Below are 14,385 nucleotides of genomic sequence, written 5' to 3'. Positions count from 1 at the left end.
AGTCGGGTCGAGTCAGCAAATCGAAAACGCTATAAGATTTGAGTCGAGGAAAATTGCGCGTCGCCGCTTTAATCGATATTTTGACTCTCGAGACGAATTTCAGGTGAGTGAATCGGTCCCCTTTTCATCTGAGTATAGCTTCACAGTCAGTTGATCTTTAATCGTAACTATTGAACCGTCTGTGTCTCAAGACATGACACTCCAATCTGAGTATCTCATCTGAGACGAGAATTGAGAAACGACTATAAATACGGGCCCTAGGAGTAAATGCATGCCATAAATGAAGTAACATATTATAAATAAAAATGTCGGCCGTCAAAATTATTGTATGTCAACATTTGCATGTCTGCCGTATATCTGTACGTGTGATAACGTGTGCTATTTTTAAAACGGCATTGATTTACAGATTAAGCATTTTATGGCAAAGAGCCTTTCTCTGCAATGAAATATTTGTGTAATGTTAAAGAATGTATGTCTGTTTACGTACGTAAACTTAATATTTCAATAATATTGGGGCAGACGCGTTTTCAGATACAGAGACTAGCGAATTTTCCATCTGATATAAGTAAAAGTAATTTGAACAGAGTGTCTTTGTACGAATTTTGCGGAAATGAATTCCTCTTCGAGCACCTTTTTTTCCGCGACTGTCGTTGTAATTTTTATATTTACACAACCGTCGGAATGCAGGGGCGCTGCAAAGCTGCAAATGCAGTCTTACATTCCGCAATGAACGGCAGACCGAGTGACATTTTTGCGTTGTTACTCAACGTGCATTTCTTATCGGTGGTTATCGAGTCATTAACGAAACGGTTTGTTACGAGGACTTGAATTTTATCGCTTAACTAATGCCACGATCTCTGTTGTTTAATAGACGGCGATTCGCTTAGCTCGAGGCGTAGCTTTGTCTTGGATAACGCTTTTTGCAAACACACCACTCCTTTCGTTAATTTAACGCCGCGCAAATCGTGTCTCGTAATTACATTTTTACCGTAATACTGTAATACTATTTTTAAATTGTTACACTTTCTAATATACGAGCTCCGAGCAGCGAATTTGATATTTTCTTTACGCTTCTAAAATCGCAACTTCCAAGATATGCGGAATTAATAAGCTTCATACGCGTGCGTCTGTGATAAAAAGTTTATCATTCATATTTATAAATACATACTATTAATTTTCCCTTTTTTTTATTTGTGTATTACTTAATCGAACCGTCACGTACGCGCGCACTAAAGTCAAGCTGGTTAGATAAGTTAAGATAACAAGAGTGGAAGAGATACGTTCGAAGACGCGAGAAATCGCGCCGCACAATTATAGATGAATCACGCATCGTGGCATCCAGTGCCTCGTAATAATTACGAGAAATTACGTAAAAAGATACCGACAGTGTTCATAGAACTTTATGCTCAGCCGGCAGTGCCGGGATGAAAATTTTCCGGACCCTGGCTGCAGTAATTTTCAAACAAGTTTTCCTGTAATGTCAACAATAATGCCAATAATAATGTTACGTAAAGGCGTTGTGAAATTTGGCAGAATAAATGTGAGAAGAACTAGAAAGGATATTAATTTTAATTTTAATCCTTGCCTTTTTTTTACTCCAAAAAACATTTTCGTCCGTTTGAATTTATTCGGTTTCGTAAGATTTCATTCGGCTTACTGAGATATCTTTTTATTTCATTCAGGCGTCAAAGAAATATCATCGCATTCTCCTCGACATGAGCAACGAAGGTAACAAAGGACCGCCGAGCGCCATAACGCTCGGCTTCTCGACACTGACGCATTTTCTGCTCGTGGCTCCAGTGATATATATCCTGGTAGTTGCCTGTCAGAACTACAGTTTCTTCTCTTGGCACCCCATTTGCATGTCTGTTGGGGTAAGTATGGAAAGAGCGAAAGAAAAACCGCTTGAATATCCCCTCTGAGAAATCAAACGTAGCCAGTTTAATCTCCAGTCAATTGATGTACTGCAGGCATCTTTTATCGTTGTCATTATTTACGGCAATGCTGATCAATCAATCAAAATGATGACTAAATGCGCCCCTTAATCTTTTCGTCCCAAGATTGCATTGCAATTTGATAATTTTCAACATTTTGCCATTCTCGCGGCGAAGGTCGGTCTCCTGGTCGCAGAAGCCGTCTTCAGCGTCTCCGGCGAGGCGTACGTCTCTTGGAAACTACCCAGGCGCAGCAGAGTGACGATACACTGGATTCTACACACGATTGGCCTGACCGTAATTGGGATCGGTTTTATCATCATCATCGTTCACAAAGTCAACCATAATTATCACCATTTCGCCACGACTCACTCGCAGCTGGGCTTAACGACGATTATACTGACCGTCCTGGCCGCCACTTTCGGAATCCTGGCGAATAACACCGTCTGGATATATCCGCGCGTAAGGCCGATACTCGTCAAGGTCGCTCACGCTTGCGGCGGCATTGGCATAACCATTCTTTTACTGGCTACCCTCATCAATGGGACCTACAGCAATTGGTTTTCCGCCGCCGGCACCGACGTCGGAAGAGACTTGACGTTCGCGTCGTTGTTCTTCGCGGGCGTCCTGATACTCGTGAAACCGATCCTCGGCGCTGTTTCGAGGTGCAGAGTCATATTCGGACCACCTTCGAGCGACACGTAAGACCTCGTTGACCGAAGTCCGGCGCAAGTCTGAAAGACGATTTATGACGTCGGGACGCGGACGACGTGCGGGAGTTGTAGCCCGAAAGTAACATCCAAGGGTGTCCCTGCTCGATCGACGAAAAATTCATTTGTCTCAGCAATTGTTAAACTGATTGGATTTCGCTCGACGAACTTGGAGAACAATAATGAAATTTAGTTTCGGCAAGTGGGGTCACTCTCGAAGCAACTCCTGTAAAATATTCAACGGAACAGTGAAAAGCCAAAGACCATAGAATTAAACCCGTTATTTGAATTGTTAGCCCCATCGCGGATGTTGCCTGTACGAATTAAAGAAGGGCGTGTCGTTATATTAGAAACCAGTCATGGCGACAGCCATGAGATTAGAGATCTGACAGCACACTGTTAACCATGTATACCAACACTTTATTGATTGCACACGCATCATAACATTTATTACGCATACATAACATTTATTATGCACCACAAATTTGCACATATGCGCCCGCATATGTATTATATACTCGTGGATGTGCTTGTAACATAGATATATATATTTTTTTATAATGCAATGTACATATATAACACAACGTATTTATTTGGCATCTTTTTAATACCTTTATATACTAAATTATATACTAACTATACATATATGAAACATATATGTAGAACTCTCACATATATTAACACTTAATTGTTAATAGTATAATTTAGGCTATTAATTATTAAAGTTATTAATTATTAATAACTTTCATCTTGAGAGGACCCAGTCTCCCTATTTGTTTTTTATTTCAATCAATCTACTCAAAATTGTTTTAAATTACACAACAGTATCTCAGCGGCACAGTGCACTGACCAAATATCGGCGAAACGTTGGCCCAATGCAACCAAATGGGCCAATGTTTAACCAATGCACTATGTGCTACTAGGGTCCGGTTTCGCCAAACGTCGCTTAACTTTAATCTCAGCTTAATTCATGCCTGTCTCTTTAGTAACAGATGGAAAGAGACAAAGAACGAATTAAGCTAAGCTTAAAGTTAAACAACGGCGGTGAAACCGGACCTAGGAGAGAAATGACACCTCGACCGATGTCAAAACGACGCCGAGTCGACATCAATTTAACCGCGTCTTTTTCGTCGGGCTGTCAACATACATTCTACTTTTTCTTTATTACATTCAAGACATATGTATAATATAATCATCTCTAATCTTTCTGTCTTTTCAACGTGTAAGTCTCTCTCCTAATATTGTACATATCCATTCAAGGCATTATTGTGTCCTGATGTGTACGCCATTCAGTATGTTCTCCATTAAGACATCAGTATTTCGATGCTACAATAAAATTGCTCTTTTGCAGAAAATATTTGTCCCAATAATTGCATCGTGCATGCCAGTCGTTAATTATACGAAGAAAACACACTTTTTCTTCTTACAAATTTATTTGGCGAGGATACTTGAGAAAAGAGTCCTTTCCGCTAACTTTCTGCCATGAAGAAAAGAGGCTTCTCTTGAAAGAAACCGCCTTTTTTTTCTATCATATGCAACTGGGACACGTTAATTTGTACTGTTCGCTCTACTGATTGCTCGTAACGATGTCAGAACCGTAACCACTGCGCGATGACAGCTAAACTTTCTTTGCGTAAATATTCGACACAATTATAATAACGAAACATCACTTTGTTTTACTGTTTAGTTCTTTTCAAATTAAATTTAAAAAATGCTCGAGCGACATATAAGATGTTAAAGTATCGCAACTTTCTTGAACGAAGAGACTTACTTGGGGAAATTATGTCAAATAACGCTCGATTTAATATCGCTAGTACCATCGTGTTACCGCTGTGTCGTTATGGTTCATAATGCGTCACTGCTCTTAATTCTACTTATTATTAGAACAGTCAACCATCTTACTTGGTCGGCATAAGAACCAGCCAACATTGTGACTAACATTAAACTAATTGTCATTATTTTACGGCGAGGCATATATACATACAATCATTGTGTGGAAGGTCATGTCATACATATTAGGTAACTAGCGCATGGTCTAAAAACATTAAAGTTATTGAACATTCAACTGGCTTGGCGGAACATTTACCGAGGAGGGAAACAGTCATGTAAATTCCGCTATCTCGAAACGCAGCTTACTAAAATACATTTTTCTTATCCCGTTTTCAAGCTCGCCAATATCTGAAGTACGTTCTCACGACAGTATTCAATACTACAACCCGACACGCGTTTGCGAAGGTTCCAAAAATCATCTTGGATTGTTTTAATCTACGAGTCTTTTAAATTTGTTTTATTATACTCTACCACTAGTCGTTGGTTTTCTAATTTTGCAGTTATTGCATAGTGTTTTTTATTTTAACTAGAAACGATAAAACGCGCGCGCAGTTTGCGGTCAAGCATTGTATATTTTTAAGAATTTGTATACACGCGAAGAAGTAATTGTATGCGCAACGTCAATTTAAAATAAAAAGTAATTTGTCACTCACTGATACAGTTCGCAACAGCAAAGTTTTACATCGCTGACTATACATGTTAAACAGTAACAATACAAAAATGTATACGATTATTATAGACTAATTATGTAAAATCCAGACTATTGTACAATTAAATATACTTTATATTTAATTTTTTAAAGTGTCTTACATTTTTGTTATTTGCTTGTGCAAAGTGAATCATCTGTTCTGTGCTTTTATTTTATTTATTCAAATGATTCCAACGAGCATTCGAATAAGTGTTAGAGACAAAACCATGCGTATAAAATTTTTTTAATTTGTATTTAAAAAGAAGACTTTTTCAGTATTCTATAATTATTTTAATAAATACCCATTTTAAAAAATATAAAATATAGTTAGCGATATACAACTTTGCTGTTGCGACTCGTATCAGTGAGCGACATATTATTTTTTATTTTAAAACGACGTTGCGCATACAATTACTTCTCTCTCTCTCTCTCTCTCTCTCTCTCTCTCTCTCTCTCTCTCTCTCTCTCTCTCTCTCTTCGCGTGTGTACAAATTCCTAAAAATATACAATGCTTGACCACAAACAGCTCGCGCGAAGCGCGCGTTCTGTCATGTCTAGTATTTCTAAATTGTAAACTTTCATTTACTCTGAACCTAAAAGAGAAATGAAGCACATTGCGCTTCGAGAAAATCAATCGGCATCGCGGAGAAGGGCCTTAACTGTTCGATATTAACGACATTCGCGCTGGTAACATCTCTTTTTTAGTAAGAAGATTACAAATAAAGGTTTTTGATTTTCGCTTCGTCTTTAATGTATGTACTTACAAATGTTAAACGACTCATGAGCCGCTCACCTCGTAAGATTCAAACGAGATAGAAGTCTCGAAAAATATTTCGCACTAAAAATGACAGTGCGAAAGTATGAGATACTGACTTTCTGGCGTGGCATATATCACGCGGCGAGGAGTAAAAACTATTTCAAGCAAGACACGCTTGGAATAATTGGCATATAAATATTTCCACCTTAATATGCAAATTTCTTTCCGAGAACTAAGGCCACTCTCTTTGTTTATAAAGTTATTCATTTACTCCGGAGTCAAGTTTCCCTTGAAAAAGCTGTCAAGGCATCAGTAGTTTCTTTTTAATTGTGATAGAGTGAGATCTAATTATTCTGCTACATTATCACATAAAATTATCCAAGAAATACTTTCCATAAAAAATAAAGGTTCGCGATTTTTCCCGTTTTACGTTACTGCTCGCCAACAAGTCTACACTATATCCTTCTCCATAAATTCGCTAGTTATAACAGATTTCGCGATTTTTCTTGCCTACCCTTCGCTATCGTTTTCTTCAGCGTATCCAAAGTATTTAATCTATTCCCTGAATGCCTTTGTACGCCAAAGAGATCGATATAATATTTGAGAATCTCTTTAGACGATACACATATCTACAAGATACAGAATTTAGCTACGATATATCTCTGTAAATTATATCTACCATGTTTGCGAGAGAGATTGGCATACATAAATATGTGTTCTCAGTTTCTCTCTTCACACTGCCCCGTAGACATAGTAAATATAAACTGAGCGTTCCATTGAATAAGCTGAAGCTTGTGAAGAGAGAGACAGAGACGATTTAAGAAGACTTTCTTTCTCTGTCTCACCATCGTGAGAATGGAGAATGCCTGTGTAATACTGCGCAGGCACGATTCTTTTCTTTTACGATGGTGTAAGACAGAGAAAGAAAGTAAAGTCCTCTTAAATCTTCTCTCTCTCTCTCTCTCTCTCCACAAGCTTCAGCTTAGTCAATGGGACGCTCAGTCTATATTTACTACGTCTATGCACTGCCTACTTAAATTTTTTTGTTCTATTTGTTAAATATACTATAAACGCGTATATTTTATTATATAAATTATATGTGTATATTTATATTTTCTTTCACAATAAAAATAATTAGTCGATTAAAAAAATAAATGTTTTTCCATTGTGAAACAATTATCTTTTGTGTACGATACCTTCCATTCCACTTGGAGGATAAGATGTCAGCGATTTTAAAAAAAAAATAATACAGTCTACATCACTCTTTGTAATCCTTTTAAACTTCTTTTAACCACCGAGTTTTACATAACATTTACATCTCCTGACCATAAACTTTTAGTATCAACTACTTATTCAGGCTCCTCTATCAATGTCAGGGAATTATTCGATCGACGTTCTTTTATCATAAAAGTGTTGCAATTTTAATTCATCCAAAAAGCACGAAAAATTATAAATATTTATAGACTGTATATAGTTAATAAAAAATCCTCTCCACTTGCTTGAGCGCAATCGATCGTGAAGAATGTGAGGATCGTGCCTAATGATGAAAGTTATATAATTTTCGATCAACTTCGAGTTCGAAACATCCCAAATTTAATGCTTCTGGTGAATTTAATAATAATAAAATAACTGGCGTATTGGCAATCGCGGTTGACAATGTACACAATGTCGACATTACGGGAATACTTTTTCATGTCGAAGACAGACTTACTTTGCGTTAGGGACACTGTCTTCAGCATCGTTCTTCTAAGGATTCGTCACCGAACGTGAAACAAACGTGTCGTGTCACACTTGCTGCGAGGTAATCAGATTAGTTTTACTAGAATTCTTCAGAATCGATGGTCCGGGGAGCTTCTGAGCAGTTGGAATGACGCTGGGTGGTTGTATCATCATTGGCTGACCGTTTATCAGGATAATCGTATCCCGCACCGAGTCGTATCCTCCTGGGTTTGCTGCAAGACGTTAAAAAACATATAACAATTTAGCGCTCAAAATCATTGCCATTCAAGTTAACGAACAATCATCACCTAAGGAAGCCATCAGAGTTCTGGAAGGTGTCATAGACGACGCCGGGCCCCACTTGGATGTCGGCTGCAACAATATCTTCGCGCGGTCCCATATGTTCTTACTTTTATTCTTGTTCTTTTCCTTCCCGGCCTTCCTGCAAGATCCGTCCAGCTCGTCGTCGTCGTCGTCGTCGTCATCGTCATCCTCATCGTCCTCGTCGTCGTCATCCTCTTCATCGTCATCGTAGGACGAGCGCCGACGCCGTCCCTTTAGCTGATCCTATATTCATCACTTTTCGTATAACAATGCACGTTCATCGGCGTGATGTAATATTTAGATAAAGAGGACGTTCCAACTTACTATAGCTAGCCCGACAATTACTAAAACGGGAAGCATACTGACTACCCAGCCTAACACATCCGCCCATTTCGGATAAATGTAAGCTCCATACTTGAGTGGTTCGTACTCCACCCAATTGAAACAAAGGATGAAGAACAGCGCCGCAGGTGTGATGAGTTTCCACATCCATGTCCAGAAGAATCTCCACAAACGGTCCCGGGGTCCGATCATCTGCTGAACGTCGTCCAAAAAGCGATCCGCACCATACACCCACGCCACGAGGATACATTCGCTTATGGCGATCAGCAGGACGGACCAATTGGCCGCGTATTTATCCATTAGTTGCAGCCAGTACATGCCAGCCTGAAGAGAAACAGACGATTTGCAATAGTACGTTAAAGATCAATTCCGTATTAATGAAATCGTTGGTGACTCACGTTAGTGGTGAAAACGACACCACCGGAATAGCCGACCACCGCAGCTCCTAAGACCACCCAGATTTTATAGCTTCTCAACGATGGGACACCGTCGAGTATCGCCGTGGTGACGGTCTCCATCAGAGCAAACTGTGAATCGAGGCCCAAAGTGAGCAGCATGATGAAGAATAGCAGCGACCAGACGGGCGCACCCGGCAGACGAGCCACAACCTACGCGTAGTCAAAGAATCGTCGATCATTTGATCCCAGGGCATAACTTCGAGCGCCAACTCATCGATGGGAAGCCATTACTTATCCGATTATTTTTCTTTAACACGTGGATGATGTTGATGTCGACGGGGAAAAGAATGCAAGATTGATTGAATCGAGGGCATGGGTGCGGAAAATTAATAATCACCTCTGGATAGACAATAAATGCCAAGCCAGCGCCTTCGTCTACCACCGACGCCACCGGTACGTCGAGCTCGTGAGCAAGGAAACCGATTACCGAGAAGATCACCATGCCGGCGAAGAAGGAAGTCCCAATGTTGCTGATCGCCACGATTAAGGAGTCCTTGTAGCAGTTGTTGGTGAACTTGTTGTACGAGCTCAAAGTGATCAGGCCTCCCCAGGCTGGACTCAAGGCGAAAAAGATCTGTACGGCAGCGTCCCCCCATACTTTGGCGGACATCAGTCTCCTCCAGTCAGGAGTCAGATAAAAGAGTATACCCTCCTTAGCACCGGGAAGTAAAATTCCGCGAATAAAAAGGGCGATCTACGAGAAAGAAGTACGTTTGTTTAAAATACGCTAAATTATTTACGTGCGTTGCAAACGTACCAGGACAACGTATGGAAAAAGAGCGGTGAAGTAGACAACTTTGCCTGAGCTTTGCACGCCTTTGCTCAGGCAAAGGAACACAATGATCCACGCCAGAAAGAGGCAGGCCGCCAAGGACGGTCGAATCGATCCAGTTTCCTCGATCCCGCTGCTGATCCCCAAAACGTAATTGCTAGACGCAAAGAAATTTTCTTCTGAAGAAAATTGTCTTTTAAAATGGAGGGAAAAAATTAAGAAATTGTCTTTTATTTCTTATTTAAAATTGTCAATGTACAATATTGCAAATTATGTTTAAACTGAGATTAGCTTTTCTTCTTACAAATGTAGCATAATCTAAGACAAAGCCAACGCAAAGGTTCAGCAGGGAAAAAGAAAATATATTTGAATCATATAAATACAGAAGGACAAATAATTTAAAAAAGCATCTGTACGGCGTATGTCATTACTGAAAATATTCCTCGGCTGGCGGCCTCCTGATAGCGCCGGTTATATTTTCGATAATCAGGCCCATCGCAGTCATTTGATTTGAATTGACGCATTGTCTTTTGAAATAAAAAGCGTTTTGAGAGACGCAAGCCTCGGCAGCGTCCGGCATGAAGCAATCCTCGGTGCTCCACTCCTTCTCGCATTTGCTCCAAGGCAATTCCCAACCGCCTGAAAGGACTCAAGTAAGTCTTCGGAAAAGTAACATTATACTTTCTACTTTTACTTGGTCTTCACTCGTAAACTGTGTCACGTATATCTGTTTTCAAATTTATTATTTTTTTACGTCAGAGCTTTATAAGCTACACAGTTGCAATAGTATCCCAGTAAACATCGAGCATCAGTTACATTGCATTTATGTTAGAATTTCTCACACATTTACATTGTTGAGTGAGAAATCCTAACATAAACCCAGTGAGAAATGATTCGTCGAAACGATGTCGAATCGACGTTCATCGACGTTGACTCGACATTGTTTCGACAGCGATCGACGAGTCATTTCTCGCTGGGGCATGCAATGTAGCTGACACTTGGCGTTTACTGGGACGTTACGTTGAAGCTAACGACAGGTCAAATCATGCATAGGATATCTTGCGTATATTAATATTGTCATTTACCAACGACTGAGGCAAACATGTAGTACAGCGTCCAGGCGATGATTAAATTATAATAAAGCATGACAACGGAGCTAACGAGGACCATTCCGTATCCTAGGCCACAAAGCAGAGGACAAAACTGCTTGTAAAGCGCCACCGGTCCGAGACTGGCGTATTGTCCTGCAAAATAAAAAAAACGTATATATATCTATACGAATCATGGTAGCACGAATAATCCATATTACGAATTTCGAAGTGTTTCATTGATTCCTTTCGTTGATCACCTAAGGAAAGCTCCATGAACATAAGAGGCAATCCGGCGATGATGAGCATCACCGTGAACGGTATCAAGAAAGCACCGCCGCCGTTCGAGTAGCAAAGATACGGGAATCTCCAGACATTTCCCAGACCCACGCTGTATCCCAGAAGAGACAGAAGAAAATCGAATTTTCCGGTCCAAGTCCCGCGCTCCGGGTGTTCGTCTTCCCCGTCCTGCAATGGTGCTTGACTGTTCGCCACTGAGTATTTGTCTTCGTTCTAAAAAGGATCGACGACTGTACTTTATTCGCTTTAAACGCTTTTACATGGTATGCGATCTGGAAAGTAATATTTATCAAATTAATGTGAACTTTGCTTACATCCCAGTCCACGTAAGGACGTACTCTTGAAGACGCTTCCTCCATTTTCTATGCATACAGTCTCTTGCCGTAAGGTTAATTGCTTCTTCGTTTTCTCATGGCTACCGGCGAGTTGCGCCCACCAAAGTTCAATGTTAATTGCTAATTCTCTTTGGTCAGCGAACTTCCTATGCGTCCATTTCTTATCCTGTATACCAATTTTTTTATTGAATATCGTTTTAATGATGCTCTTTTATGTTCATCTACCGAAGCTAAACTTTCTTAGACATCTAATACAAAAAGTTAATTTTACTCAGATACTAAAGTGGCGTAAAAAAAGACGTAAAACAATGGGCTTTGGATACGTCGAACGTGCACGTCGAAAAGGCAATTTTAAAAAAGTTAAAAGTGTTTAACGGCATTTCATGAAAGAAACATTGACATCGGAGAAAGATATAACTTTCATACTTTCCCCAATAAGTCAATTTATTGGATTGAAACTTAAACTCACTAGCATATTAAATTTAATCGTAAAACTTCAAATTTCTTCCTTCGTCATTTTGAAATATCGATTTTGGAAAGAAGCAGAAAATCGCTTGAACTGCCTCGTTAAAATTACATACGATAACATAAAAAATTAGCGAGGCAGTTGTACATCCATAGATCCCGGAATGACGCTTATCGTGTTTCTATCATACAAAATCATGCACGTTCATACATTCGCTTAAGTACGTTAATGAAGAACCGGTACCAGCTGACGGCCGCCGGATACCACTGACCTACCTGTCAGCCTTGACAGAGAAGCTCGTCAAGGTCAGACTCGCACTGTCACTAGATTTCAAGGTCGACGCGTGGCAGACCCGAGTCGCGGTTATCCGTGGAAGTCCGGTAGAAAGAAGGAGAGCAGGAAAACAGAACCGGAGAGGAAGTAAAGGGAAAAGAAGGCGAGAGATTGGGATGAACAGAGGCGAAGAAATGTGTGGAAGACTGTTCGGGCAGCGCGAGAGCGATCCGTGCCCGGGCAGCTGACCGGCCTGTCTGCCTGTCTGATTATAGGAGAGCTTTGGCTACATACAACCCTCTTCGTCTCTCCGGAGAGCTCGACGCTCTCTCCTCGTTCCCGTTCTCCCTGTTCCCCTGTGTTCACCCTCTCTCTCTCTCTCTCTCTCCCTCTCGTTTTCGCCCCCGCAACGGGAGACCAAGACCTGTCGAGCCTCGAGCTCCACTCCGGATCGATCGATGTTACTGCTCCTGCGAGTTGCTGTGCTCTGCTCTAAACCTTAGCATCCTCTCTCTCACTTCGGCCTTCCCCTCGGTGCTATCTCCTCCAACTATACGATTGGCCCAGGTTTATCCTCGGTGAGATGGATGTAGGCATTTGCATCTATCCTCTTGCGAGGGCAGGTCGCGTGGGAGGTACAGAGATGAAAAGCAAAGTCACCCGGCATTGCTTTTGACGTGACTTTCGATCGCTGAGTGCTTCTTCATTATCCATGAAGCCTCCGGACTTTTTAGACATTTTCAATTACTATTAATAATGAAAACATCGCGAGGGAGGAAATTAGAAGTTCCTTCGGGCAGTTAAAACTGATTTCCAATTTCCTTCGGGCTACTGCAGTTAAAAATTCATGAAGAATAAGGAATTAAAAATTAATCACGCTAATCCGAATAAATTTCACGCAGCTCTGAAACACTGGGACAAAAGGCAAGAGCAATTTGCCTTTCATTAATCTTCTTCGCACATATCAGACGCTGTTGCACGCAGTTTGCTTCGATTTCTCACAAAAAGTCGTCGACGCGCGATTGATTTCCAATGAGTAATTGTCACCGGCGTCGTCAATAAAAACCGCCGCGCCGTTCTCTCCTGAACAATGCACAATGAAATCTGTCTCGCAATTCCGTGCCAATTGATACTCTCACAATTCATCCCTATTCACGCATCACTTTCGCGTCAACGCGCGTAAAAAATTTCGTACCGTCGATTTGCCACTCGGTTTAAACAAAGGCCACGTGGCAGTCCTTTTCCCAAGCATATCTTTTGTGAGAATTTCAGGCGCGATGGGAAGCAATTAAACGTCTCCACGGATCAATATATTGATGACGATTTAATTCTAACAAAAAAGTGTGAGTACTCTAATACATAATTTTTGTGTAAATTTGAAAAAGTCGCGCTCGATTTTCTCGATACTTTCTGCGTTTAGCGTAACATTAGTGTCCACGAAATGCTTGAACATACCGGAAACGTTCTGCATTTCTTAATCAAGTCGACGATTGGTGACGACAAGGCGGTTCAATTAAAAAGGCACAAATAAAATTAACTAATGTTCGCACCATGCGTATACTCTTGCGTATACGGCGCCGTAAACACCTCGGCCGAAAAACCGAGCGCGGTTTCCAAGAAATGACGTAGCGCCGCAAAAACACCTCGCTCGAAAACTGTGTCGGATCAGTCGAGCGGGACGGACGTTCCCGCGTGTCTTCGCGTCGCTCCTCGCAACGCGTTTAATTAACTGTCGCGATTCGTAATCTTATCGTTGATTTCCGCGATGATCTGTCGAGATGAGTATCGCGCGTAATTTGAAGTAGCAGTGCAATAAGGGGATTACATACATAAATTAACAGTCAATTTCGATACATCCGCGAGCGATGATCTCTTTTTTAACGATCGAACTCGGACGAATCTCTCTCACGTCGTGCTTTAAAATGTTCTTAGGTTTGAGCTAAACATTTATCACTTTCAGATTCGAGAGCGCAAAGTAATATACGGACCGCCGGGTAAAATAATGACGGAAAGTTATAACATATCGATCGCTTGCCAAGAAATAATAATCTCTCTGACATTTACACGTACAAATTGTAAAGTTTCCATTTCCGGTCAGTTTGAATTCCGGTTCCAATTGAACGCAGTTCTGCAATGCGGAATTAACTCTAAAACCTGGCTGTTCCGATAGAACAAATTTCGCGAAACATTAGAAATAACATTCTGTGCGAACGTCAAATAATGGCCGATAATCCTCTTCAAATGCTGTGTGTTACACGGTTCTTTTTACAGATAAGAGTTGAATCATTTTTGCGTAATATACCATAGGCCTTCGCGACCACTTGGCGATATAGAATTAAAAATCACGGAAACGTCATTGTCAATTCCCTATTGCATAACGGCATGCAGT

General features: G+C 40.7%; 2 protein-coding genes across 5 annotated transcripts in view; one reads left to right on the top strand and one right to left on the bottom strand.

The window, feature by feature from the left end:
- Positions 1-3,999, top strand: part of LOC105566922 (cytochrome b561 domain-containing protein 2-like) — a 6,417-nt gene extending 2,418 nt beyond the window's left edge. For 2 of the 4 annotated variants that reach the window (XM_012021327.1, XM_012021328.1), the window contains exons 2-3: positions 1,683-1,874; positions 2,112-3,999. In XM_012021327.1, coding sequence (XP_011876717.1) covers positions 1,683-1,874; positions 2,112-2,639 — 720 coding nt within the window. In that variant the 3' untranslated portion in view covers positions 2,640-3,999. Of the gene's footprint in view, positions 1-83; positions 104-146; positions 1,541-1,682; positions 1,875-2,111 lie in introns of those variants that run through there. The other 2 variants (XM_012021329.1, XM_012021326.1) reach the window with 2 other exon arrangements.
- Positions 4,000-7,056: 3,057 nt separating this feature from the next.
- On the bottom strand, positions 7,057-12,643 carry LOC105566921 (sodium- and chloride-dependent glycine transporter 1). The gene is made up of 11 exons (XM_012021325.1): positions 11,999-12,643; positions 11,237-11,423; positions 10,883-11,135; positions 10,620-10,778; positions 9,966-10,173; positions 9,520-9,691; positions 9,100-9,456; positions 8,703-8,912; positions 8,287-8,628; positions 7,947-8,205; positions 7,057-7,871 (listed from the first exon to the last, which is right to left on the bottom strand). The coding sequence occupies exons 2-11, from the start codon at positions 11,279-11,281 to the stop codon at positions 7,705-7,707; spliced, it is 2,172 nt and encodes a 723-aa protein (XP_011876715.1). The 5' UTR covers positions 11,282-11,423; positions 11,999-12,643; the 3' UTR covers positions 7,057-7,704.
- Between the last annotated feature and the right edge of the window lie 1,742 nt (positions 12,644-14,385).

Source organism: Vollenhovia emeryi, unplaced genomic scaffold, assembly GCF_000949405.1.
Source record: "Vollenhovia emeryi isolate VEMERY1.0 unplaced genomic scaffold, V.emery_V1.0 DF939141.1, whole genome shotgun sequence".
Taxonomy (NCBI): Eukaryota; Metazoa; Arthropoda; class Insecta; order Hymenoptera; family Formicidae; genus Vollenhovia; species Vollenhovia emeryi.
This window is presented reverse-complemented; position numbering and strand designations above follow the sequence as displayed.

Excerpts from the sequence above, each read along its gene's own strand:
- LOC105566921 (XM_012021325.1), bottom strand. The coding sequence starts at position 11,281 with ATGGAGGAAGCGTCTTCAAGAGTACGTCCTTACGTGGACTGGGAT. Across the intron at positions 8,629-8,702 it reads GTGTCGTTTTCACCACTAAC|GCTGGCATGTACTGGCTGCA; the intron begins GTGAGTCACCAA and ends GTTTCTCTTCAG. Across the intron at positions 8,206-8,286 it reads TAATTGTCGGGCTAGCTATA|GATCAGCTAAAGGGACGGCG; the intron begins GTAAGTTGGAAC and ends TGATGAATATAG.